Here is a 26045-nt window from a genome sequence, read left to right as displayed (position 1 = left end):
GTTCTGATATTGTGGGACAGTATTCATTTTTGACACTCACATTTCTTCTTTTTCTTTAACTTGACAGGGACTGTGCAGTTGACCCTACCTGTGTTTTATGCATGGAGTGCTTTTTGGGAAGTATCCACAGAGACCACCGATACAGGGTCAGTAATGTCCAAACAACAGCCACACACAGTGTTGAATTTTATGCTAGGTACCTTTTGTCTCATTTTAACAATCGAACGGGTGCGAGGGCAGGCGGGCTGCAGTGTCTGCCACCCCACGATCACCAGGGTTGATTTGGCTGAGCTGGCTGGCTAGGTGGGCATTCCCTTCCCCCGTTACTGCTCCACGTGGACTTCCTCCCAAAGCCGCATGCTCAGTTGAGGAGAAAGACCTCCAAATGCAGGGCCAGTCTTCAGTGAGCCCCTGGCTAGAGCCTCTAGACCAGTTCTCATTTTAAAACCTAAAGATTTAACAGTAAAGGGGAGAGAATGGTTTTCAAATTGGGGGATTTTGTTTTTGTTTTTAGGGAATGTAGCTTGTTAGTATAGTACTTTCCAAACATGGGCAAAGCCCTGGGTTCTATTCCCAAGAGGGGAAAGAGAGGTGTTCAGTATAGAAAGGGTTTTACCAAGCATGGGTAAAGCTCTGGGTTCCATCCCCGGGGGAGAGGTGGAGGTGTTCAGTGTAGAAAGGGTTTTCAAGCCTACACATCTTGGAACTCCTAAGAAAGATAACACAGAAATCAGGTCTTCTGTGTTAGCTGTCAACTAGTTTGATGTGGTTATTAAAGAGGCCTATGCTACTGGGTCATTCAGGGCCCACCTCCAGCCCCTGAGATTCTTGATAGTTTTATTTGGGGCTGTCCTCAAACCTGCCCTTGTTCCTCTGCTGGGAGGGGGAGGGGGAGTATCAAGATTCAAAGGTGAAGGGACGGTTGTTAAAAGGAGTAGACTGTAGGAGAGGCTTCAGTCCTGTTCTTATTCTGGAGCACAGCTGGGTCAGGGCTTTTCCAGGGTTTGTTTGTATTCCCTCTGCCCAGGTCTTGATAATAATGAACAGAAAGGGCTATATAGAATATCAGCGTCTTGATAAGCCGGCGAGAGGCCCCCAGGTACCCTTCAGCTGCTCTGTCTGGTGTTTGGTAACAAGAGCACATGTGTACACCAGGCTGTCCCCAGTGGCAGCCTACCTATGCTTCTTGGCCCACATCTGCATCTCCTGGGAATAAGTAGAATGTGCAGGATGACGTTAATTATGCTGTGATACAGAGCATACAAATGCTGGCTTTGGCCAGAGTAGAGGCAGAGTTATTCTAGAATTTGGTACGTTTGAATTAGCCAATTGCTAACCCTTCTTTGTGGCACTTTTTATTTTATATATAGTTATATTTTTTTGTGGTACTTTTTTTAAAAGTAGAATTTCTGGTGTACCAAGTATTAGCCTGTAAGTTCTATCTTGCTAGACTTAGTAACTAGTTGCTGTAGCTTAAGGAAGTGTGACTAATTCTTTTTTTTTTTTTTTTTTTTTTTCCTGGAACTCACTTGGTAGTCCAGGCTGGCCTCGAACTCACAGAGATCCGCCTGGCTCTGCCTCCCGAGTGCTAAGCCTCCAGGTGATAACAAAGTTTACAAAGTTGCAATGAGCACTTTTTCCCAACCCTTTAGAAGAGCAGGATTTTAGGAGTTGTTAAAGAAGGAAAACTGTTTCCTTGAACCTACTGCCTTACAGCATCCTTAGCACAGATAGCAGCACTCTAGCAAACCCCAGGGGACCCTCGGCAGTCCTCTGTTTTCCTGATTAAGAAAGCAGTGTAGGCAGACACAGCCTCTGAAATACCTGAACTCCCCCCACCAGAACAAAGTAGCTCATGTCCTTTAGAAGTCGGGCAGAGGCTTGCAGGCTTGCTTACTAGGAAACGGTGACAGCCCCTTTTAGTTGATACTTTTTCCCTTCAAAGCAAGGGAAGACTTAAGCAGTTTTCTGTCCTCAGCACTTGCTGTTCTTCCTTGTTATCTGACAGTCCAGGGACTGTTTACCAGATACTGTCTTGTCTTCTTTTTCCTTTAAGATGACGACCTCAGGAGGTGGAGGCTTCTGTGACTGCGGTGACACAGAAGCCTGGAAAGAAGGCCCTTACTGTCAAAAACACGAACTCAGCAGCTCTGAATTTGTGGAGGAGGAGGTAAAAACAGCCCGGAGTGGTCCTGAGTGTGCGCTGTGGTGACTAGGGGCTGTTGTGGCGTGTGTGCGTGCATACATGCGTGTGTGGGCGTGCGTGTAGACCAGAGATGATTATTGGCTGTCTTCTTCTGTTGCTTCCCACCTTACTTTTTGAGACAGGGTCCCAAGAACAACTGGCCATTGAGCTCCAGGGAATCCTCCTGTCTCCCCCTCCCCAGTGAGGGGCTCTCACCTAATGCATGCTGCCCGGACGCTGGGGACAACTCAGACCCTCAGGCTTGTTGCAAGCTGGCTAGCTAGACTGGCCGGGATCGTCAAGCTTCGGCTTCAATGAGACCCCGCCTCAATACAAAGGAGAATCAATAGAAAAAGACACCTGACATCAACTTCTGGCCTCTATACACATGTGTAATTGTACCTACACCCATACCTAAACAGACCAAATACACACATGCACACAAAGAAAAAAGTAAAATAGTTTGGATAAAAACAACAGAATAATATTTTGTCTTGAGAAAGTGATGTGAAATCTAAGTTTCTTTATCCATAAATATTTCTTGAACATAGTCATATTTCACTGCTTTAATGATATATATATATATTTAAAATGAATGTATGGTTATTTGCCTGCTGGTATGTCTTTGTAATGTGTGGGTACAGTGTCCTCAGAGGCCAGAAGAGATTGTCCAATCCCTGCGGAAGGAACTGGAGTCATAGATGGTTGTGAGCTGCCATGCAGATGCTGGGAGTCAAAGCTGGGTCCCTGGAAGATCAGCCCGTGCTGTAACGCTGAGCCGCCTCTCCAGGCCGCCATGCTGCAGTTTGAATGCATTGTCTGGAATCTCTTTCCCACCACGGAAGCAGAGTTGCACTCCAGAGCCCTGTAGCTAGAGTTTTCCTGCCTGGCCCACAGTCAGGACAAATCTCTCTCACCTGCCAGTCCCACAGCCGCTCAGACCCGACCAAGTAAACACACAAGAGACTTATATATTGCTTACAAACTGTATGGCCGTGGCAGGCTTCTTGCTAACTGTTCTTACAGCTTAAGTTAATCCATTTCCATTAATCTATACCTTGCCACATGGCTCGTGGCTTACCGGCATCTCACATGCTGTTTGTCATCATGGCGGCTGGCAGTGTCTCTCTGACTCAGCCTTCCACTTCCCAGCTTTATTCTCCTCCTTGTCCCGCCTAAACTTCCTGCCTAGCCAATGGCCAATCAGTGTTTTATTTATTGACCAATCAGCAACACATTTGCCATACAGAACATCCCACAGCAGAGCCCCACAGCCTGGGGCGGCTTAAAGGCCCGCATGAGGCAAGGTTCTCTCCGGGAACAGAGTCGCAGACAGAGACATTACAAAGGGGGATTGAGTAGAATCTGGGCTTGTACAGTAGGAGCCGGCCTGTGCAGCAGTGGCCATCTGCATGCTGGACAAACTGAGAACAGTCCACAGAGCTGGATGCCTCAGAATTCCCAGTTGGCACTGAAGCCCTGGGAGTTCCTGGAGTCACCAGTGCTCGGTTCACTTGGGGAGGCAGATTGTTCCAAGGCTAGGGTTGGATGGCAGCAGCTGTGGCCGCGCTTGCTCAGGAGTGAGGCGGACAGGCGTTGGCTGCGCTTGCTCAGGAGTGAGGTGGACAGGCGTTGGCCTGCGACTCTTTCCGCTGACTCCTGTCAGAAGGAGCTGCTGACTCTGAGGGTGGGTCATCTTCTCAGCTAAAGCTCTGTAATGACCTCAGACAGGCCCAGATTCCCTCAACCTACCAGTCAAGATCGACTTTTGCAGGGCTACAGAAAGTTCAGCAGTTAAAGGCACTTGTTGCTCTTTCAGAGGACCAAGGTTCGATTCCCAGCATTCCCATAATGGCTCACAACAATTTGTAACTCCTGTTCCAGGGAATCTGACAGCCTCTTCTGGCCTCTTCAGAGCCCAGGCAAGCATGTGCTGCAAGAAACACTTGTAGGCAAAACATCCATACCAATAAAATAAACATAATTTTAAAAACAACAACTTTTGCAAGTAGTCTGATTATGGGAAAAGGTTGTTGAGCAGACATATAGACACCTTGTGTTGAACATGCCTGGTTCCCTTCACTAAATCACAGGAGCATCTCCTGTCACTATGAACATTAAGAACAGCCCATCAAAATTCCACATGGCCTTGGCGGAAGGAGTCAACAGGGAGGTAGTGGGTGTCAGGTCCCTCTCTTAGTTGAGAACCGCAATGGACTGTATGACACCTCCTTCGTTATTTAGGAAACGTTTCCCAGGTCCTAAATGGGAAATGGCATGTTTTCTTCCTTGTAAGTTGGATGGTTCATTGTCTTTCCTTGTTTCATTTTTTAGGATTTTGGGTTTTTTGTTTTTGTTTTTGTTTTCGGGGTTTTTTTTTTTTTTGCATTTATTTAGAGTCCGTGCGCACGCGCCACAGGCTCGTGTGACCATCAGAGCACCTTGCAGGAGTTGGTTCTCTCCAACCAGCGGGTAGGCCCCAGGAACCGAACTCACATGGTTAGGCTTGCAGCAAACACCTTCACTCGGTTCTGCAAGTTGGAGCTTCCCATACACGGCTGGAAAGATGGCTGGTGTTAGAATTTAGAGATTCCAGTGTGCCATTCCAAAATGTTCAGTTATATTCATTAGGCATTTGAGTGTCTGAATGTTTTGACTCAGCTAATTTAAAATTGAGAACATTGGAAGAAAACATTTTAGGAAGTTTAATTTTGTATTTTGTAACATACACAGGATTAAATTTGTTGTGAAACGAAACCTGTCACCCTTCTTGTGTTTTGAGAGTTGGAGCTGGAAGGCAAAAGAAGATAATTAGTGTGTACTAAGGGAGTTGTGTTTTCTGCTCTCCCCCAGGATCCTCTTGTACATCTATCAGAAGATGTGATAGCAAGAACTTACAACATTTTTGCGATTATGTTTCGATACGCAGTAGATATACTGACCTGGGAAAAAGAAGGCGAATTGCCTGCAGACTTAGAGATGACGTGAGTATCGTCTGTCCCTTGTATGGCTCTGCTAGATTGTAATGTCATCCCCACAGCTAGGAGGACATAGTCTTTTCTTTTACAATTATTATTACATCTGTTCATCCTTTTATTTGTGTGTGGGGAGGAGGAACTGAGTGCCATGAAGGTCAGAGGAGAACCTTCAGGAGTCAATTCTAGCTGCCAAGTGGATCCTGGAGTGAACTCAGGTTGTCAGAGAGAGCAGCAAGTGTCCTTAACTGCTTAGCCACTGTGCTAAATTGCTGTCTCATCAGTTTTTGAAAAATGAAGCATGACTGCAGTATTACAGCTTTGCAGTTTGTATGATGATGAGTGAAGGTTTTCCCAGGATGATTGGCTTGTAGCAGTGTTAGACCATGTAGGGCTAGCAAGAGGCTCAGCAAGTGAAGCCCTTGCCAGCAAGCCCAACAATTTGAGTTCTATTCCTAAAAAAACCCACACGATCCCTCACATCTCTGTCCTTTGCTCTCTCTCTCTCTGACTGACCTGGAACTCTCTGTGTAACCAGGCTGCCCTCAAACTCACAGAGATCTGCCTGCCTCTTCTCCCAAGTGCTGGGACTAAAGGCGTGCGCCACTGCGCCCACTAGCCTTCTCCTTTGTGATGATCTAATAAAACCAGAAAGATGTTAGGGTGAGCTCTTCTATATAAGTGGGTTTAAGGCTTTTATGAAATGCTTCTAATTATAAAACGTATTCAACACTGCTGTTTTACTGTACATCTGCCATTTTTATTTAGACTATTGAGGTCGTAAACTAGTGAGCAGATAGCTGGATTCAGCCACAGCTGTGTTGAAAGGACTGGCTGCTAGTCCCTGGTTACATGCTCACTTCACACAGCCTCCTCTTTTTGGAAAAGTCACTCCCTGCTTATTGGACCTTTGTTCATAGCTGAGGGTGACTGTGGGCTGGAGATTGGACATCAGGAGGTCACCAAACTAATTCGACATCAGTCACCAAAGGGTGACTTCTTTGCTTTGTCAATGTGTTCCAGATAATTGGGGTTGTGCATAATGTATTGGGTCTGTCTATCTATCTATCTATCTATCTATCTATCTATCTATCTATCTATCTATCTCTTTCTTTTTTGTTTGTTTTGATTTTTTGAGACAGAGTTTCTCTGTGTAGTCCTGGCTTTCCTGGAACTCACTCTGTAGACCACACTGGCTTCGAACTCAGAGATCCACCTGCCTCTGCCTCCTGAGTGCTGGGATCAAAGTGCCATGATGCCTACCAGGGTGAAGTGTTTTAATAGGACGAGGTGTTGCTGTGCCATTTTCACAGAGATACGCCTGCCCCTGTCTCCCAAGTGTGGGAATAAAGACGTGCGCCAGCTGGCTTTTGTTTTGTCAACACAGAGAACTCTGACGGGCTTCTCTTGTAATATTTGCCATATAGTTACCACCTGGCTACAAACCTACCTGCATCCTCCAGAGCTGGTTTCCCTTTTTCCAGTTCCCCTGCTACTGCTCCTGCCCAGCATGCCTTGGTGGTCACGCCCACTCTTCACACGGCATTAACAATGTACCATTTTCTCCCCAGAGAAAAGAGCGACACCTACTATTGCATGCTGTTCAATGATGAGGTTCACACCTATGAGCAAGTCATTTACACTCTTCAGAAGGCTGTCAACTGCACACAGAAGGAAGCCATTGGCTTTGCAACCACAGTCGATCGGGATGTAAGTCATTTATCCTACGAAATTGACACTGTCTGAGATGGAGGTCTCACTTTATAGTCCCTGGCTGGAACTTGTTGTGTTGACAGACTGGCCTCGAATTTACAGAGATCTGCATGCCTCTACTTCCCAAGGCCTGGAATTAAAGAAATTGAGCTTTTATTACAGATAAGCTAGCATAGAAAGATTAGTTAAAAGTATATGTGTCTAGGCTATTTTTTTAATTTCATTTGGAATATTGGTCCAAATATATATTGTTAAAACTAAGCTGTTACCAGTTAGAACCTTAAAAGGAAATGTACAGTTGCCCTGATTCTGCCTAGTCATTAAAAATACTGGGCCATGAGAATGGAGGTTACAGAAGCCTGCTAGAATAAACGCTCTGTTGTCAGGATGTTATATGTGTGTTGTGTGTGTGTGTGTGTGTGTGTGTGTGTGTGTGTGTGTGTGGTTTAAATAGTCAAGACAGCATTAAAGAAAAACTGTAGTTTTTTTTTTTTTTTTTTTTTTTTTTTCGAGACAGGGTTTCTCTGTGTAGCTTTGACTGTCCTGGAACTCACTTTGTAGATCAGGCTGACCTTGAACTCACAGAGATCCACCTGCCTCTACCTCCCAAGTGCTGGGATTAACAGTGTACATCACCACCGCTTGGCAAAATTTTAGTTTTTCATTGGTGACTAGGACAGATGTTATGTTCAAGCATATTTATTGCTTTTACAGTTAGTTTTAAATGTCTTTACAGGGGCGTAGGTCTGTTCGATATGGAGATTTCCAGTACTGTGATCAAGCAAAATCAGTCATTGTGGTAAGTGATTTAAAAACATGTCTGTTATTTTTTATCAGCTTAAGACTAACCCTATATTTAGCATTTATTAAGACATTTGTATGCCTTTATAAACCCACTGTCACCTACGTGGTGTTTAAAGATCGTGACTCTTGACATTGGATTGTTCTGGTTCTACCAAAGCTATGTAAGGTTGCTAACTGGGAAGAAATTACACTTTTGGCCACATCAAATTTTTACCTAACAATATTCCATACCTAAAGTCCAAAGACAGGTGGCAGACTTGGAAAAACCATTTCTGACACAGATGTAGTATGTGATGTGTGCATACCGAGAAAATATGCACAGTCATACATGGTAACAGTAGGTTGTGGACATAGGATACGGAGAGGACTCAGACAAGAAATAAAAGGAAGGAAAGTTATATGTTCAGGAAGTATTGCTAGACTCCAGTAGACATTTCTCTAACAATGATAAACAACCAATAGAACATGGAGAAACGGACTGTACCCTGACTAGGGAAATCAAGACATCTCACTCCTGCTGGAATGACTTCTGTCCAGAAAAACAGAGGCTCTCTGTGAGTTCAGTGTTCTACATAGTGAGTTCCAGGGCAGCCAGGGCTATGTAGAAAGACCTTGTCTGGAAAAGAAGAGGAGGAAGAGGAGGAGGAGGAGGAGGAGGAGGAGGAGGAGGAGGAGGAAGAGTTTTGAATATTGGTTTTACAACAGTGTGAACACTGAGCAGTAGTACTGAACTGTGTCCTTAGAAATAGTTATGATGATGAGTTTTGTGGGTGTGTGTTTTAGTATGGTTCTTCAAAGTTGATAATGTACATCTGTGCAGTGAACTGAATTATTTAAGTAAATAATGTGTTTTTAAAAATTGAAGGCAGAAAGCAGGCTTACTTGAGAACTGAAGCTATTTGTAATTGGCACTAGAGATTTTCAAATATGTGACAAAGGCAGTGGTGACTCCCAGGGTGAGGCCTCTCACTGTTGCCACCGAATCTTTAGATTCTGTCTGGAAAATAACCCGAGTCACTATGTTAAACAGAGTAGCGCTTTCTTATGGACACATGAAAGTTGTGTGGATGTCGTGGGTGAATTAAGAATGTTAGCAGCCGGGCGGTGGTGGCGCACGCCTTTAATCCCAGCACTCGGGAGGCAGAGCCAGGCGGATCTCTGTGAGTTCGAGGCCAGCCTGGTCTCCAAAGAGAGTTCCAGGAAAGGCACAAAACTACACAGAGAAACCCTGTCTCGAAAAACAAAAAAACAAAAACAAAAAAAAAAAAAGAATGTTAGCGTCTTCTGCCTCTTAAACAGCTGTTTTAAGTTAGTCTTTTCTCCTCCTTTCTCCGCCTTTAAGAGGAACACCAGCAGACAGACCAAGCCGCTCAAAGTTCAAGTTATGCACTCGTCAGTAGCTGCTCATCAGAATTTTGGTTTGAAAGCTCTGTCTTGGCTGGGAAGTGTTATTGCATATTCAGGTGGGTTTAGTATGTCAAGCCTGTATCTAAATAACTTGACAAAGGAACTGTTTCCAATGACGCAGCTATGGAACCCTTCACAAACAAAGCTGCAAAATGCTGCCATAATTAAATGTTAATGATAATACTGTTTCACTAATATTCATTTAAGTAATTTAAACGTTTGGCCTCTTACAGCTTTTGTATAAGACCAGTACTGTGCATATCTGTAAATGTGTACATTGGAACATACCAATTTATGTTTGCTAGTTTTAGGTTTTTATTTTCTCAGCTTACAAAGAAGACAATTTGTAATATACCATAATTATGAACCTCTTGCCAAAGCCAAAAATGAAAGTTGGGGTCTAGCACTAAAGGGTAAATTAGGGATAGATTTCTGCTGCCTGTCATATATAGGCAAGACATGATAATGTTACTGTAAGGAAGACCCCTTAACATTTGTTTTGAAGGCTGTTAGAAAAACACCACACTGTGAACTGATGATGAAAAATACAGACAGGGCCAGATGAGGTGGCCGGGGGGTGGTGGCGCACACCTTTAATCCCAGTGACAGAGGCAGGCAGATCTCTGTGAGTTCGAGGCTAGCCTGGTCTGCAAAGTGAGTTCTAGGGCAGCCAGAGCTGTTACACAGAGAGATCCTGTCTCAGGGAAGAAAGAAATACAGATGAGATACACCGTATGCTGGGAGAGCTTGTCTAGAGCGTGACATTTCGAAGATGTGAGAGTCTGTCTTCCAGGCCTCTCAGACAGAGCTGTAGTGGATTTCAGTTTGATGGGAAGGGTGTTATGTAGCACTAATAACTGATAAATCTTACAGTGTAGGGGTCACACGTTGTTCTTTGAGCGGCTCTGTGCTATAGCTGCCTTGCACATGGTCGTGTTTATGACTGGTTTCACCACACCTGCCTCCCTTAGCATAAATACCTAGAGAACAGCATTACATCAGCAGACTGGGGATTCTTCTCGCTAATTAAATTCATTAGGGCAGGAAAGGCCTAGTGCCTTTCTGACAGACATTAACTTTGACGTCTTGCAATTAGTGTTGTGATTTGAGATTTCTTAATTTTTTCTCCTTTTTGTAAAAATAAAATAGTTTAAAAGCCCCTTGCCCCGTTTGACCTTCACTGAGACGTGTGTCGCTCTGACTGGAGCCATACTGAGGTGTCATCCCGTTAGACTCGAAGCTTGCCTTCCTGTCTCGTGACCACTCTTCCTTCTGTTTAAAGATGGCCTCCGCCGGATTTTGTGTCAGGTCGGATTACAAGAAGGGCCAGATGGTGAAAACTCCTCTCTGGTGGACAGACTGATGCTTAATGATTCCAAGTTATGGAAAGGTGACTCGTTTACTGCTTCTAAGGGGTGGGGTGTCAAAGTTGGGTGGTTTTTAATTTGGAAATGTTAATAAATACAGTTATGCTTTTTAGAATTATAATTATAGTGCTAGATTTAGTCCCTGGCAAATACACACAAACTTTAGCCCTGTAACCTTACTTTTGGAAAAAAAAGTTTGTAGGGGAGGCCTATGACCTAGATTAAACAGCCTTTATATTTTAGTGCAGTATCACATTTAGAATTGGGCAAGGTAGCATATGCCTGTATTCCCAGCACTCAGGAGACCAAGGCAGGAAGATTGAGAGTTCCAACACCTATCTGGGCTACAGGCTAGCTTACGCTAGATAACAAGGCCCTGTTTTGAAAGAACAGAGAGGGAGGATTAATTTTCACACATTTTCTTTTTAAAAGCATAGCAGCGTGGGAGAGAGAGCTCAGTGGTTAAGAGGGCACACTGCTCTAGCAGAGGACCCAAGTTCTGTTCCCAGCACACACGTCAGATGGCTGACGACCACCTGTAACTCCAGTGCCAGAGGGATCTGGCACTTCTGGCCTCCATGGTCACCTGGACAAACACACACACACCACACACACACACACACACACACACACACACACACACACACACACACACACGGATAATCAAAATTAAAATCCTTTTAAAAATAAAGGGATTAATTACAAATGTTTTGTTCTGAACCAAGTATAGAGAGTTTTGTTCTGGTGGTTTGAGTCCCATAAAGCTACAGAAATGGAATTCTGGCTTGTCTCACACTCTGCTCTTTCCTGAAGGTGCTAGGAGTGTGTATCATCAGTTGTTCATGAGCAGCCTGCTCATGGATCTGAAGTACAAGAAGCTGTTTGCTGTTCGATTTGCAAAAGTAAGTAGAATTTTTTTTCAGTTTTGATGATAAATAAATTATTTAAGGAATAAGCCAGGCGGTGGTGGCGCACGCCTTTAATCCCAGCACTTGGGAGGCAGAGCCAGGCGGATCTCTGTGAGTTCGAGGCCAGCTTGGGCTACCAAGTGAGTTCCAGGAAAAGGCGCAAAGCTACACAGAAAAACCCTGTCTCGAAAAACCAAAAAAAAAAAAAAAAAAAAAAAAAAAAAAAAATTATTTAAGGAATAAGTGTACTATTTTGGGCTCAAAAAATATTAGTATTTAACGGTGAGATGTGAGGTTATCCATTTGAAAGTCTAAGAAACTTCAGAATCTTTTTACCTTTTACCAGTAAAGGTGTAATAAGACTACCTGCCTCCACCCCCGTAATACATAAATATGTAGTGATTGCTGGGCAGTGGTGGTGAACACCTTTAATCCCAGCACTCAAGAGGCAGAGGCAGGCAGGTGGATCTCTATGAGTTTGAGCCCAGCCTGGTCTACAGAGCAAGTTCTAGGACAATTAAGGCTACACAGAGAAACCCTGTCCCGACAAGCCAAAAAAAGAGGGGGGCCGGGGGGAGTGGGTAGCAACATAAATACGCAATGATTGGGATTTGAAATGATGACAATTAACCCCATGCCATTATGATGGGTTTAATCCTATTAAAATTTACAGAGGCAGCGTGCCTCTGTTGGTATGGTTTGGGAATGGTGAATTCCAGATGGCTGACAGAGTTGGCTTAAGTTCTGCTTTCAGCAGCATGAGGACACTAAGTATTTACTTTATGTATGCTTCCAAGTAGGAGCTCTTAACCGAGGAAGCACATGGTAGTCATCTGAAGAGCTCTTTCAGAACATCCATGTTTGTGTCCTCGTCCCAAATCTAATTGTTGGCGACCTCGCAGGAGTCACATGATTCTCATGTGTGTTCCGAAGCAATGAAAGGCTGGTTTGGAGACAGATAGCATGATGTTGCTGTGTCCCCCCCACCCCCTCCCTCAGTGTACAGTGGCACCTTAGGGTCTTAGGAGGTCTGCCTGTGCTCCAGAAGAACCTATTAGCACAGCTTTCTGCAGCACATCGGTATTGACCCAGCACCTAATTGCTAGTGATCCTTCGAGTCTCCGATGTCCTGGCGGTGCCTTCCTGTTGCCGCCGCTGTCTCTGGCACTGACTTCAGCCTAACCCTTAACCGTTGGTCACTGGATTAGAGGAATCTCCCCTTGTTGTTTAGAATTACCCGCAGTTGCAGAGGGACTTTATGGAGGATGACCACGAGCGAGCAGTGTCGGCCACTGCTCTGTCTGTCCAGTTCTTCACCGCCCCTACTCTGGTGAGTAGTGTCTGCCTCTCCTTCCTGACTCATAGCCGGCACTCCTTGCCTTTTTTTGCCTTCTTAATAGAACTATGAGCGTTTGCAGAGTGATTATGTGACAGATGACCACGACAGAGAGTTTTCAGTCGCAGACCTCTCGGTTCAGATATTCACAGTACCTTCACTTGTAAGTACTGAAAGACTAGAGCACGCTCTTGTTTTCCATTAACAGAAGTAAAGCCTCAAAATCATGGAGGTAAGACCTGTGTGCTCCTGAATAGGCTAATACTTCGTGTAGGAGGCAGTCGGATTTCAGATATCACCAAGCACACACAACATATCTTTGAATATCAAAGTAATATTAGAGGAGAATTGGATTTCCTGGTGGTTTTTGTAACATTTAGCTGGTTGGTTTATCAAATATATTCCTGACATTCGAATCAGATAACATGCCATATACCATTTTAGATCTTGAAGAATCTTCCCCTCATAAGGAAAGAGTAGTTAAGGCAGCTGAGTCACACTGCCTGGGCTAGTTTGTGACTGGTGTTCACCAGGTGCCCTCTGACCTTGTCAGGGTGACCACTGCTGGGATGAAGCAGCATGACAAAACGCAGCTCGGGGAGGAAAGGGTTTATTCGGCTTCACACTTCCACATTGTAGTCCATCAGCGGAGGAAGTCGGGATAGGAACTCAAACAGGGCAGGACCTGGAGGCAGGAGCTGATGCAGGGGTCATAGAGGGATGCTGCTTACTGGCTTGTTCAGCCCACCTTCTTATAGAACCCAGGGCCACCTGCCCAGGGCTGGCACCACCCACCACGGGCTGACTCTCACACATCAGTCACTAATTAAGAAAATGTCCCACAGGCTTGCTACACCCCAATCTTATGGAAGCATTTTCTTAATTGAGGCTCCCTCCTCTCAGATGACTCTAGCTTGAGTCAGGTTGACATAAAACCATCCAGGACAGTCCTGAAGCCTCCATTAATTAAGTTTTATCATGTATGATAACTGAAGATCATACTTCATTGAACAGATTTAATAGCATTTATTAGTCAGGGCTTTTAAAAGTGAAATGGTGAATAAAACAGATGAGACTCGAATAAATAAGTAAAACACTCTGCCAGAGGAACTGGGTTCAGTTCCCAACACCACATGGCAGCTAAAAACTGCTGTAACTCCAGTCCTCGGGGTCTGATGTTGCTGCTTTCTGACCTCCTCGGGTACCAGGCTGGAATGCAGTGCATAGACATATGTGTAGATAAACAGCAATACACATTAAATTTGCTTTCTCTGAGAGAGAGAATAAGGCCATAGGCCTTTCCCAGAGCCCAGAGGCTTCGCTTAGGAAGGTTCTTTTTTTGGAGACTTGAAAGGAGGATGTATGCAGAGTGCCGTGGAGGGGCTTTGCATGTGGGAGCAGGAGCTAAGCATGCTTGGAGACCCTGAGCTCAGAGCAAGGCCATGGAGCTTTAGGAACAGCTTGTACTCACTTTCTTATTTTTTTTTTTTTCATTTCTTTTTGTTAAGAAATGTGTTCTACTTGGGCGGTGATGGCGCACACCTTTAATCCCAGCACTTAGGAGGCAGAGGAAGGCGGATCTCAAGAGTTAGAGGCCAGTCTGGTGTACAGAGCGAGATCCAGGACAACTAGGACTGTTACACAGAGAAACCCTGTCACAAAAAAAACAAAAAAAAAGAGAAGAATATCTTTTAGTAATTTGCCCATTAATAAGTGCTACTATAGGCCATATCAAAGAATTGTGTGTTTAGCTTAAGAGCATGAGAGGTACTGGAACCAATGTATTTTGATTTATCGTGTGTGTGTGTGTGTGTGTGTGTGTGTGTGTGTGTGTGTGTGTGTCTGTATGCAAGTGTACGTGCACATATCTCTATATAAGTATGTGTGTATGAGTGTGTGTATATGAGTACGTGTGAGTGTGTGTATGTTGTGCAGTGCCAGGGTTCTAACTCGCCCTCACACATGCTAGGTCAGCTCATTCTACCTTTGCACTATAGCTCCAGCCCCTTGTTGTGGTTTTTTAAAGACTGCTGTTTGTAAGATGGGGAATAAATTGGAGGAAGACAGTAAGTGACTCTGGGGAACTTAACTAGAACTTAGTGCAGTGAGGCCGGGTGAACTGAGACGCCTCAGCAGGCAAAACCACTTGCTGCTAAGCCTTACACCTGAGTGTGAGCCTGAGGCCCCAGGGTGGAAGGAGAAGAGGGCTGAGTCCTGCAGGTTGTCCTGTGACCTCCCTGGAAATGTGGATAAACAGGGTATTCAGATTGTCACACCCTCTGCTGCCCCCTGCTGTCTGGATCAGATCAGTTTCTGGGCCTCTTCAACTGGTCAGCCCCACCCTAATGTCTCCCCTGGCCCGGCAGACATGTCTCCGCTGGGGTTGTCATGTTCGGCTTCTGAAGTTTAGAATCCTGGTGCTTGAAGAAAACGCCTTCATAGTTAGAGTTAGCCTGGCAGGTGCAGGTGCCCTGGAGAGTAACGTTGGAGCTGGGATGGTGGCTCCCTGGATAGGGCTTGCTGTGCGAGCAGTAGGACCCAAGTTCGTATCCCAGCTCGGGCTGGAGTGAGAGGAAGATGGTTGGGCTTTGTTAGCCAGCTTAGCTGAGAAACAGTGACTGCCAGGTCAGCGAGACCCAGTCTCGAAGGAGTGAGGGGAGGACCATAAGACACTGGCCTCGGCATCCCTGTACACACATGGACACAGTACACACACGGACACACACACACCCCAAAGCAGGGGGGCCGAAAGAAGGAAGAGAGGAAGCATGAGGGCAGGGGCTCAGCACCCATGTGGGACGTTAGAGAAATAGTCCCTAAGTTGTTCTCTTATCATCCCATGCTTGAGGTGGCGCATGCACTCCTACATCCAAACAGCACACACCCTAAAAATAAAATGAAAGAGTAAAAACAGTGAACGAGCACGTGCACGTGCAAACACAGACCCAGAGAACACTGTCATGCTCCGTGGTCAGCAGTCGGTGTGGCTCTTGGCTTCACGGAATGTAGCTGGAGAATTTCTCTCCAGCTCCCACCAAACCCTGCCAATTCCAGAGCCCACTTATAAAATAAACACACCGACTCTTATATTATTTAAACTGCTCGGCCATTAGCTCAGGCCTACCATTGTCTAGCTCTTACTCTTATACTCAGCCCATTTCTGTTAATCTATATGTTGCCACGTGTTCCGTGGCTTTACCTGTTGCCTCTACATGATACTCCCTGAACGGCAGCTGGTGTCCCCTTCTCTCTGCCTTTCTCTCCTTTTCCTCTCTCCTCTCTCCTAGTCCCACCTATACTTCCTGTCTGGCTATTGGCCAATCAGTGTTTTATTTGTACAGAGTGATATCCAAAGCAACGGAATATGTATGTGTGATGGGCATTGGTGTACCCAGCAAGTTACATATGGAAAGTACTTAATATACACTCAAGGAACTGCAGACCCAGAACTCCCTGCACCTGTTCACTCCCTGCACCTGTTCACTCCCTGCACCTGTTCACTCCCTGCACCTGTTCACTCCCTGCACATCGCTGTGCCGGATGCAGGGCGGGCCTCACAACTTCCCTGGGAGTTTGCTGTCTTAAGTATTTGGAAGAATTCTCCAGTGTACCATTTGAGCCTTGAAATTTCTTTGTGGAAACATTTTATATCAGTTATATTTCTTGAATAAATTTAGGGCTATTCAGGTGTTCTACTGTTGTTTTTTAATAAGCTGTGTTTTTTCTTAAGAATTTGCTAATTTGCCGGGCGGCGGTGGCGCACGCCTTTAATCCCAGCACTCGGGAGGCAGAGCCAGGCGGATCTCTGTGAGTTCGAGGCCAGCCTGGACTACCAAGTGAGTTCCAGGAAAGGCGCAAAGCTACACAGAGAAACCCTGTCTCAAAAAACCGGAAAAAAAAAAAAAAAAAAAGAATTTGCTAATTTAGCTGGGTGGTAGTGGCACATGCCTTTAATCTCAGCACTCAGGAGACAGAAGCAGGCAGATCTCTGAGTTCCAGGCCAGCCTGGTATACAAAGTGAGTTCCAGGACAACCAAGACGACACAGAAAAACTCTGTCTCGGAGGAAAAAAAAAAAATTTTGCTAATTTATCCACATTTCCAATTATATTGATTTACATGGTCTAGTATTTTTTATATAATACATTTCAAATCTGTAGTTTTAAAAAGTCCCTCTTGGGGCTGGAGAGATAGCTCAATGGTTAAGAACACTGGCTGTTCTTCCAGAGGACCGGGGTTCAATTCCCAGCACCCTCATAGCAGCTCACAACTGTTTGTAACTCCAGTTCCAGGGAATCTGACACCTTCATGCCGATGCACATAAAATAAAGTTATATAAATTACAAAAAAAAAAATCATTAAAAAGTCCCTCTTCTCTTTTTAAAAAACAAAACAAAACAAACAAACAAACAAACAAACAGGGTCTCAGTAGCCCAATCCGACCTCCAGCTTAACAATCCTCGTGTTTTACTTGATAGGCTTACAGGCGTGTGCTACCACACCCAGCAAGACTTGGTCTAGAAGTGACTGAGGGTTCCCAGTGGAGAGCCTGGAGCTTCTGCTAGATTTCCTACCCTTGCAGAGCTCTGAACTTTCCTAGCCTTGATAAGACTGCCACGTCTCTACTTGATCATCCTAGGATTTCTGCCCCTCTCAGGCTTCCGTCCTACAGGGCTTCAGAATCTAAGCACAGTCCTGGTGAACCTGGAAGAGTATTAGACTCAGTTTCTGAGCACTCCTGTGTTCTTACTAGGACTCTGGCCTCATGGCTAAAGAGGTTCCCTGCCTTTATTATTATTATTATTATTATTATTATTATTATTATTATTAGACAGGGTTTCTCTGAGTAGCCCTGTTGTCTGTCCTGGAACTTGCTCTGTAGACCAGGCTGGCCTCAACTCGGAGCTCCGCCTGCCTCTGTCTCTGGAGTGCTTGATTAAAGGTGTGATCCACCGAACTCAGCTTGGTCCCCTGCCTCTGTCTCTGGAGTGCTTGATTAAAGGTGTGCTCCATCACACTCAGCTTGGTCCCCTGCCTCTGTCTCTGGAGTGCTTGATTAAAGGTGTGCTCCATCACACTCAGCTTGGTCCCCTGCCTCTGTCTCTGGAGTGCTTGATTAAAGGTGTGCTCCATCACACTCAGCTTAGTCCCCTGTCTCTTACAGCACCTTGCACAGCTCAGCTCAGCTCAGTTCAGCTCAGCTCAGCTCAGCTCCTTGACCTCTCAGGACAACCCAGGAGAGGCTGTTGCAGCATTGATGGCCTCACCATGCAGTTCCTGTCTCCGTGGTTCTTTCTCTAGAAGCCCTGGCCCTTGTCTCCAAAACTCACTTACGCTCTCAGACTTTGTTTCCCGCTTTTTTCATAGAGTGTTGATTAGCTTCAGGCTGCCTCTGTCCTGACCGGGAGCAAAAGAATACTGGAATAGGTTTTTTGAGAAGCTTCTTCATTAGTAATTCTTAAACACATCCCTGGCTAAAAATAGTATGTGCTAGATATTAGCAAGAATAAAACTGTTCTATAGCAGTATGACCTCTGTCATCAGAATGACCTGGTTAACTCAGCCTTCATCGCAGAACAGTTCAGTCCAGGAGCAGTAGTTAGAGGGCTGGAGAAACGGCTTGATTTGTAAGCATGAGGATCTGAGTTCGAGCACCCTCATCAAAAATGGATCCTGAGCTCACTGGCCTGTCAGCCTAGCCTGCTTAGTAGGTTCTAGGCCAGTGGAAGAACTTGACTATAAATAAATAAATAAATAAATAAATAAATAAATAAATAAATAAATAAATAAATAAATAAATAAATAAATGCATGCTTTAGAAATGACCCAGAAAGTTGTCCTCTGACCTGCTCATATATATACACACAGAAATGAACAGAGACTAGCAGGGAGAACTCAAGTTTGGAGAGCACCAGAGTCGTTTCAGTTTCTTTTCTGTCTTTCCTTTTTCTTTTTTCTAAGACAGGGTTCCTTTGTGTAGTTCTGGCTGTCTTGGAACTCCTATGTAGACCAGGCTGGCCTCAAACTCACAGATCCACCTGTCTCTGCCTCCGAGTGCTGGGATTAAAGACGTGTGTCACCACTGCCCAACCTTCAGTTTATTAACCGCCCCAGTCAGCATTCTCCTGATGGGATCCTGTAGCATTCAGTTTAACCAGAGCATGTCCCTGAAACATTACTTTTATTCAGTCTTACAGGGGACTTTAACCTTTGTGAATACGTTGTAAAATGTATACTGAGTCTGGCGGTGCAAATTTTAATATGAACTAGAAACACCCCTGAGTTAGGGAGTGATAATGTTTGATAAAGCAAGTTGGATTGCAGGCCCGTGCATCAAGTGGTGGGGTCTGTGTTGCAAACTATGTAACAGTGTTTAGTGGTCACAGTCGTCTTGAAAGGTTAGCAGCAATTTAGACAAAGTTCGAGTGCCAGGACCACAAAGCATTCTGTGTAATCCCGGGGAATGTGCCTCCCACCGTTTAGACCCACTGTCTCTAACATTAATCGGAACCACCAGTGCCCTGGCAGTGGGGCTGCCTTCCTCTCCCTCCCCCAGGTGGTGCTGTGCCCACCAAGCCTCCCTTCCTCCTCCTCTGTGAGAAGAAGCTGCTGCAGCACAGCTGTTCCAGCCCATGGGGTTGCCTCAGCTTTCCTTAACTTCCTAGTAAGTACGCCGGCAGGCAGGCAGGCAGGCAGGAAGGAGAGTCCTTTCTTGTAATCTGTCGGGACTTGTTGCTCCCTCACACTCCCATGATCCTCCCTGGAGAGTTCTTGGCCATTCTTACGGTTCATTTTCCCTAGTTAAGGTAGGAAGTCTAAATTTACTTTCAGCACCACAGTTTTCCTTTAATACAGCAGATCAAAATGAAACTGTGTTGCCATAGAGTGGAGTGAGCAGCTCACTGGATGGGCATGGGGATTATTAAGCCTTTGTTATGGGAGGAGGTCAGTGATATTGTCAAAACTTCGACTGTACCCTCTCTCAGTGATTCTACTTGCAGCAAGTTATTTTTGCCGTTTTACATAGTGGTTATTTATGACATCTTCTGTAATAACACAGGCCTAAAAACAGTGCAAATACAGCAGTCCTGACCTGCTAATATGGTAGCAAAGTATGCCTGATGATGGTAACAAAGAATGAGAGAAATTGTATGAACTGCTACAGGATGCATTCGTCATAATTTTCTTCATAGTAATGCCAAAAATAATTGGTGGTTTGGGGAACTGGTTAGCCCCCTTAATAATTGGAGCTCCCTACAAGCAAAGGAAGTAGTTTCATACTGAACTTGAGAAAGTCAGAGATATAAACCTGGACCCTGAAGTAAGTACCCACACTTACTGTATAGTGTGCGTACATGGCTCAGTTAAGAAGTTACGTCATTATGCCGTCTTTTGGTCTTGATGGACACTGCACACCCATGCTGCACATACACGCATGTGGACAAACGCTCTTCCACGTAAAATATAGATAAATCTTCAGAAGGATCTGGTGGTGCACTTGTGAGCTGAGATACTTGTGTGAGAAAGTTTAAAGTGTGGGCACTAAACTAGTGATAACGACTCTGGGTTCCCTGGGGCACAGGCTTTGATGACCAGACTTTGTGATGAACTGTTGTAGGCCCGGATGCTCATCATGGAAGAGAACCTGATGACTGTTATCATTAAGGCTTTCATGGACCATTTGAAACAGCGAGATGCTCAGGGCAGATTCCAATTTGAACGCTACACTTCCCTCCAAGCCTTCAAGTTCAGGAGAGTTCAGAGCCTTATCTTAGATCTCAAGTGAGTGTTTCCTCAATTTCCAAACCAATTACAGCTTGTAAAAGGCCACTGTTTCTGTGTTCACGGCCACTGTTGTTTGTCTGTGTAGGTATGTGCTGATTAGCAAACCAGCTGAGTGGTCGGATAAGCTGAGGCAGAAGTTCTTAGAAGGGTTCGATGCCTTTTTGGAATTACTGAAATGTATGCAGGTATGTATAAACTGAGCATACTTCTGTGTGAACACATGTCTGTATGCTTCCCCACCCCCCATTTTGGACGCATTTCGAAAAGATCAGTTGGATCAAGAAATTCTTTTATAATTGAGGCTCCTTAAGAGTAGATTAAATGAGATCCCAGCAAAAGATGTTTCAGTGGGCCAGTGAGGTGGCTCAGTATAGAAAAGTGCTTCATGCAGAAGCCAGATGGCATGAGTTCTGTCCCCAGAACCCACAGCAAAAATAAGATTGTTTTTTAAGATGTTTTGTTTTTAAAAGCACTGGCTACCGTTCCAGAGGACCCAGGTTCAGTTCCTACCATCCTTTCACTTGACAGCGCTAAACCATCAGTAACTCCAGTTCCAGGGGTTCTAGTGCCCTCTTGTGGTCACCACAGGCACTGCATGTACCTGATGCACGAATGTGTGCAACCAAAACATACATGAAGAAAAAAAAATTTTAATTAAAAGATGTTTGGGTTCTCATTAGTACTGCTTTTTTGAGAGTTTGCAAGTCATTTTCTGTGGTTGTTTTGTTAATGTACTTACTTGGAAATATATTTAAGTTCATTTGAAAAACTGTACTTGTTTTTGGATGCTTGGTGACCAGCTCAGGACCTGTGCCTGGATAGTAGGCAGGCACTCTATCACTAAGCCTAGCCCCGATAAACTCCCAGCCTCTGGGGTTTTTGTGTTGCAAAGAGGGGGTATTTTTTTCTTGTATTTTGTGTATGTGTGCACTTGCTGATGAATGGATGCCATAGCACACCTGTGGAGGTTGACAGACATGGCAATCCGTTCTCCTTGCACAGTGTAGGTCTCAGAGTGGACCTGGTTCAGGCTGACATCAGGCTCTGCTGCCCACTGGCCATCTCACTGGCCTTTGTTTTATCTTTAGTGTTTCCACAGTTCCTTTTCCACTTGGTGGGATCTGTACATAGTACAGGCTAGACCATTTTCCTGATTAGTCCCCTTGTGAAGCATACGTCCATGCAAATCACAGTCCAGAAGGAGAAACAATCAACATGGAAACAATGTGAACACAGAAGACAGGGGACCTCTCTCAAACCCTTAGGAAAGAGCTGTTTTAAAAGGCCACCCCTTTGGGAAATGGCGGAGGTGTTCTGTTAGTAAATGGTTCTTACACACCGGGATAGCTTGGCTAGTTCCTGAAAACAATTACATTCTTTTGTATCAAGGTCTGTTTTCATTCTGGCATCTGAACGCTTTGAGCCACACATTAGTGAGGAAGTATAAAACTTGTCTTCTAAGGCAGCTGTGTGGTATATTTGTAGGTTGAGTAGCATTTTACAAGACTGTCACGGGGCTCAGGATGGAACTCTGCTGAAGCAAGAGCTTAGTAAATGTGGCGCCCTGGGTTCAGCCACCACTGGCACACAAAGCCTGGCGAGGTGTGGTGACACGTGTCTATAATTCTAGTGTGCAGGAAGCTGAGGCAGAGTGATCATGTGCTCCACGTCAGCAGTCTGCTTAAGGAGACCCTGTCTCAAACATACATACATCATACATACATACATACATGCATGCATACATACATTTTAAAGAGATTTATTGAATTTCTTGGGGTTTTTCCTCTGACACTTCCTGTTTAAAATTTTACATTATTTGAATAGTCTCTGTAATCAATTTGTATTTCTTATGCATCCCTCCTTGGGTTTCTGTGTGGAAAAAACAAACTAGTTTTTATCCTTACAAACTCTTTCTGCTTTCTCAGGGAATGGACCCTATCACACGTCAGGTCGGACAGCACATTGAAATGGAGCCGGAATGGGAAGCGGCCTTCACGCTGCAGATGAAGCTAACACACGTGATTTCCATGGTGCAGGACTGGTGTGCTTTGGACGTGAGTTCCTTCTTGTGGTGGGAGCTGTGAGGAAGAGAGTGGGTAGACAGATGCTTAAGTGAAAATAAGAGAGTTGAGGAAATGTTTGTACAGCTTAGCTCAGAAACAGCACGCTTCCTCTTCCACCTGTACATCAATAAAGATTCAAAAGCTCAAACTGTGAAGTGAAATTTAAAAAAGTCAAGGAGGATCATGCACACTCTTATGTAACTGTTCATTTCCCCATAATCCTCCCTAAACATTAAGCCTATGAAAATAGTGGATACATTTATCCAAGAATAAACTTGCTTTTGCTCTATTTACCTGTGTCTCAAAATAATTTTGGCCTTCCTTCATCAGTAAGAACCTATAGAAATCGGGGGTCAGAGAAGCATCCATGAGACTTGAACAGTGTATAAAAACCTGCTGGATACACAAAAGGGATTTCTGACTGCATCATTCTGTGTCCTGAGAGGCCTGTGGTCATCCAGCAGCTTCTGAAAGCTGCTGGGAGCCTGGAGATGGAGGACAGGGCTGGGCAGGACTGCCTGATGTCGGGACCTTGGGGTCATCTAGTCACAGTCTAGTTGAAGTAGGAGGCTGCTGTTAGGGTCAGCCTGACAGTGACATGGTCCATTTGTGTTTGTAAAGTTACTCTGTGGAGAGTGGGTGCATGGGACAAGGGTTGAAGCAGGGAGTTTAACAGAGAGGTGGTTGCCAACACCTTGAGTTACTGGAGAATGAGAGAATAGCTGATTTGGAGAGAAACTGAAAAGAGGAAAGTTGTCACTTTGAAAACAGACTAGACAGCATGGACTGAGGTAAAGGGCATTACTGGTGACTTGTAGATCTCCACAGCTCTCTTGGTAAGGGATGCCATCCACTGGACAGAGAGGGAGCCGTTCTGGGAGGGAGGACTGAGTCTGATTTGGTCCATAGTGCTTGAGGTACTTATTTGTCGTGGAATCTGAGGTGCTAAGTCAATGTTGTAGCAACTCAGTCTTTAAGTAACTTACGTTACAAACCCTCTTTTTTAGGAAAAAGTATTAATTGAAGCTTACAAGAAATGCCTCGCTGTGCTGATGCAATGTCATGGCGGTTTCACTGATGGAGAACAGCCAATCACACTCAGCATTTGTGGACACTCAGTGGAAACTATCAGATACTGTGTTTCCCAAGAAAAAGTTAGCATTCACCTCCCAATTTCTCGCTTGCTTGCAGGTAAAGCATCTCCCCTAAAAAAAAAAAAAAAAAAAAAAGACCCCTAAAGTTCTCTCAAGTGACTGTTTATGGTGTTTATGAATACCTACTATGTGCTAGCCGTTATCCTGAGGGTTTTACATGTGTTCACTGATCTGGTCATTCTGTTAGGAAGTGGAAGTCACCAAACTTGGTCCACAGATGGAAGGACTCGGGCATAGAGAGTCCTTAGTGTCGGAGCAAGAGCCAAGCTGGCATTGTGAGGTGTTTGGGCCTCGCATCCCAGAACACTTGTTCTGACTTCACTGTGTACATACATGCACATTACATGCACATCTCAGTGACTGAGCTCACGGCCTTGTGACAAGGTACGCTAATCAGTCACTTTGAAGCCACTGCGAATAAATCAACACCACCGTAGCTTTGCTCTCTAAACTCTTTCTTGCTCATTGATTGATAACCTTTGAAGCAGAAGGTTACAAGTGAATGCCTTATTGATCTCAGGCTGTTTTATAAGCCACTTCCAATCACTGCACTACCCAAGACAGACACCTTGCAGCAGCCAGAGGCTGTGAGTATGCTCTGATTCTCCTGGCGGGTCCCTCACAGCACTGCTTGAAATCCCTTGATTCTGGATATCTTAGCCTACTTAAACTGTGCTTCCTTAAATGTATATTGAAGAGGTTATTAATTACTAATTCAACTCCTTTGATAGATCATGGCCTTGTTGAGGTTATCCATTCCTCATGGGAGTATTAACAGTTTGTGTCTTCCAAGGAATTGGTCCATTTCATCTAAATTATTAAATTATGAGTCGAGTTGTTGATCACTGTCGTGTCATGGGATCAAGCAGTAATGACTCCTTTCATTCTGAGAGTGCATGTGTTGAGCATCATCCCGTTCTCTGGCTGGTAGCCCTCCACATGGGCGTGTTCATCAGGATGTAGTCTGAGACCACTTACATTGAGACTTGTGAGGCTTTTATCTGTAAACATTGACCAGTGAACCAGTACAACAAGCTGTGGACACTGGCTGGCACCTGTGGTCCCAGGACTCAGAAGAGTTGCCATGAGTTCAAGGCCAGCCTGCACTACAGAGTGAGACCCTGTCCCTAAGTAACAAGACAGAGAAAGGGAAGGAATGAAGAAAGAAGTATGGAAGGACAGAGGAGACAAAGTTCTGGTTGTAGGAGAAATGTCTCTCCTTCCTATGACTTGTTTATCCTAGGCGCGTTTTCAGCAACTGAAAACTGTTGGTCAAGTGTTAGACTAGAGGGCAAAAACGTGAGTCCCTTCAACTCAGCGACTTACTGCTTTGTCCTTCCAAACCCTGATTATCTGGGTAGGAGCTGAGGCTAATAATTAGCCACAGTGAAACAGCTACTACTCCAGAAATATACTAATTTCTGCCTACATCTTCACCTCCCTGAAGTCTGCTGTGAGTAATCTGGGAGCATTCATCTCCCAGTATTAGATGAGCCCTGCCCTGGATGTTTGTAGTCAGAACAGAGAGCAGAATAAACACAGGAAACACAAACAGTCCATATAGCTGCCGTGGTGGTGCAGTGCATGCTTGTCACCCAGCACTTGGGAGGCAGAGGCTAGAGGACTGAGCACAGGTTTGAGACCAGCCGGGGCTGCATATCAACAAAACAAACAAAACCCACTTCACACACAAGGGGAGCCGGTGCTGGTGGTGCTTCAGCAGTGACTATTAACGGGTTACTGGGAATGGCCAGCAGTGAAGGAAGTCTCTTGGAGGCTGGAACAGAGGCTGGTAAATACTGAGACGCACTGTCTGCTTATCAGTGGCTAATGACAAGGGAATGGCTTAATCAGTAGTCTGTGGAGTGGCCTATGGTTGAGCTAAAAATGTTCCTCTCCTGGGTAGGAAGTAAATTGGTTCTGACTCTAAACTGGAAATTCTAGGGAACTTAATTCTGAGATCAGGGTCAGCATAGACCATGAGTTCAGGGCCAGTTTCTCTGTTCAGTTGCGGATGGATCTCAGCTTCCAGCAGGAATGAAGCCCATGGCCCAGGAGATACCTCCACACTGGCATAATGTGTATAAATGGGTTTGATTGCTGGCGAGCTGTTCTGGCTGTGTCTGTACATCCAGCATTTGCTTCTGAAATGTCAGCAGTGTTGATGAAGATGAGTTCTAACTGTCTCTGATGCAGATTTGTTGAAAAGCTTTGTTTATAGATACATTGCATTTTATAACTTAATTTGTAATCCATTTCCAAAGATTATTTTTAAAAGTTAAATAGTAAAGCTGTGTGATCATTGAGTCAGATAAACATTAGTTTTACCTATAGAAATACCTTGTTGTT

General features: G+C 44.8%; 1 protein-coding gene across 2 annotated transcripts in view; it reads left to right on the top strand.

Annotated features, from left to right (window-relative positions):
* Ubr2 (ubiquitin protein ligase E3 component n-recognin 2) overlaps positions 1–26045 on the top strand; it is an 87405-nt gene that overhangs the window by 16867 nt on the left and 44493 nt on the right. The window contains exons 3-15 of one of the 2 annotated variants that reach the window (XM_059281492.1): positions 68–146; positions 2057–2170; positions 5039–5169; positions 6732–6870; positions 7610–7672; positions 9020–9140; positions 10367–10474; positions 11265–11353; positions 12760–12858; positions 20313–20476; positions 20565–20664; positions 22405–22533; positions 23550–23733. In XM_059281492.1, coding sequence (XP_059137475.1) covers positions 68–146; positions 2057–2170; positions 5039–5169; positions 6732–6870; positions 7610–7672; positions 9020–9140; positions 10367–10474; positions 11265–11353; positions 12760–12858; positions 20313–20476; positions 20565–20664; positions 22405–22533; positions 23550–23733 — 1520 coding nt within the window. Of the gene's footprint in view, positions 1–67; positions 147–2056; positions 2171–5038; positions 5170–6731; positions 6871–7609; positions 7673–9019; positions 9141–10366; positions 10475–11264; positions 11354–12590; positions 12690–12759; positions 12859–20312; positions 20477–20564; positions 20665–22404; positions 22534–23549; positions 23734–26045 lie in introns of both variants that reach the window. The other variant, XM_059281491.1, reaches the window with a different exon arrangement.

Source organism: Peromyscus eremicus, chromosome 16_21, assembly GCF_949786415.1.
Source record: "Peromyscus eremicus chromosome 16_21, PerEre_H2_v1, whole genome shotgun sequence".
Lineage (NCBI taxonomy): Eukaryota > Metazoa > Chordata > Mammalia > Rodentia > Cricetidae > Peromyscus > Peromyscus eremicus.
Note: the sequence above shows the minus strand (reverse complement) of the source record. Positions and strands in the feature narration are given on the sequence as shown.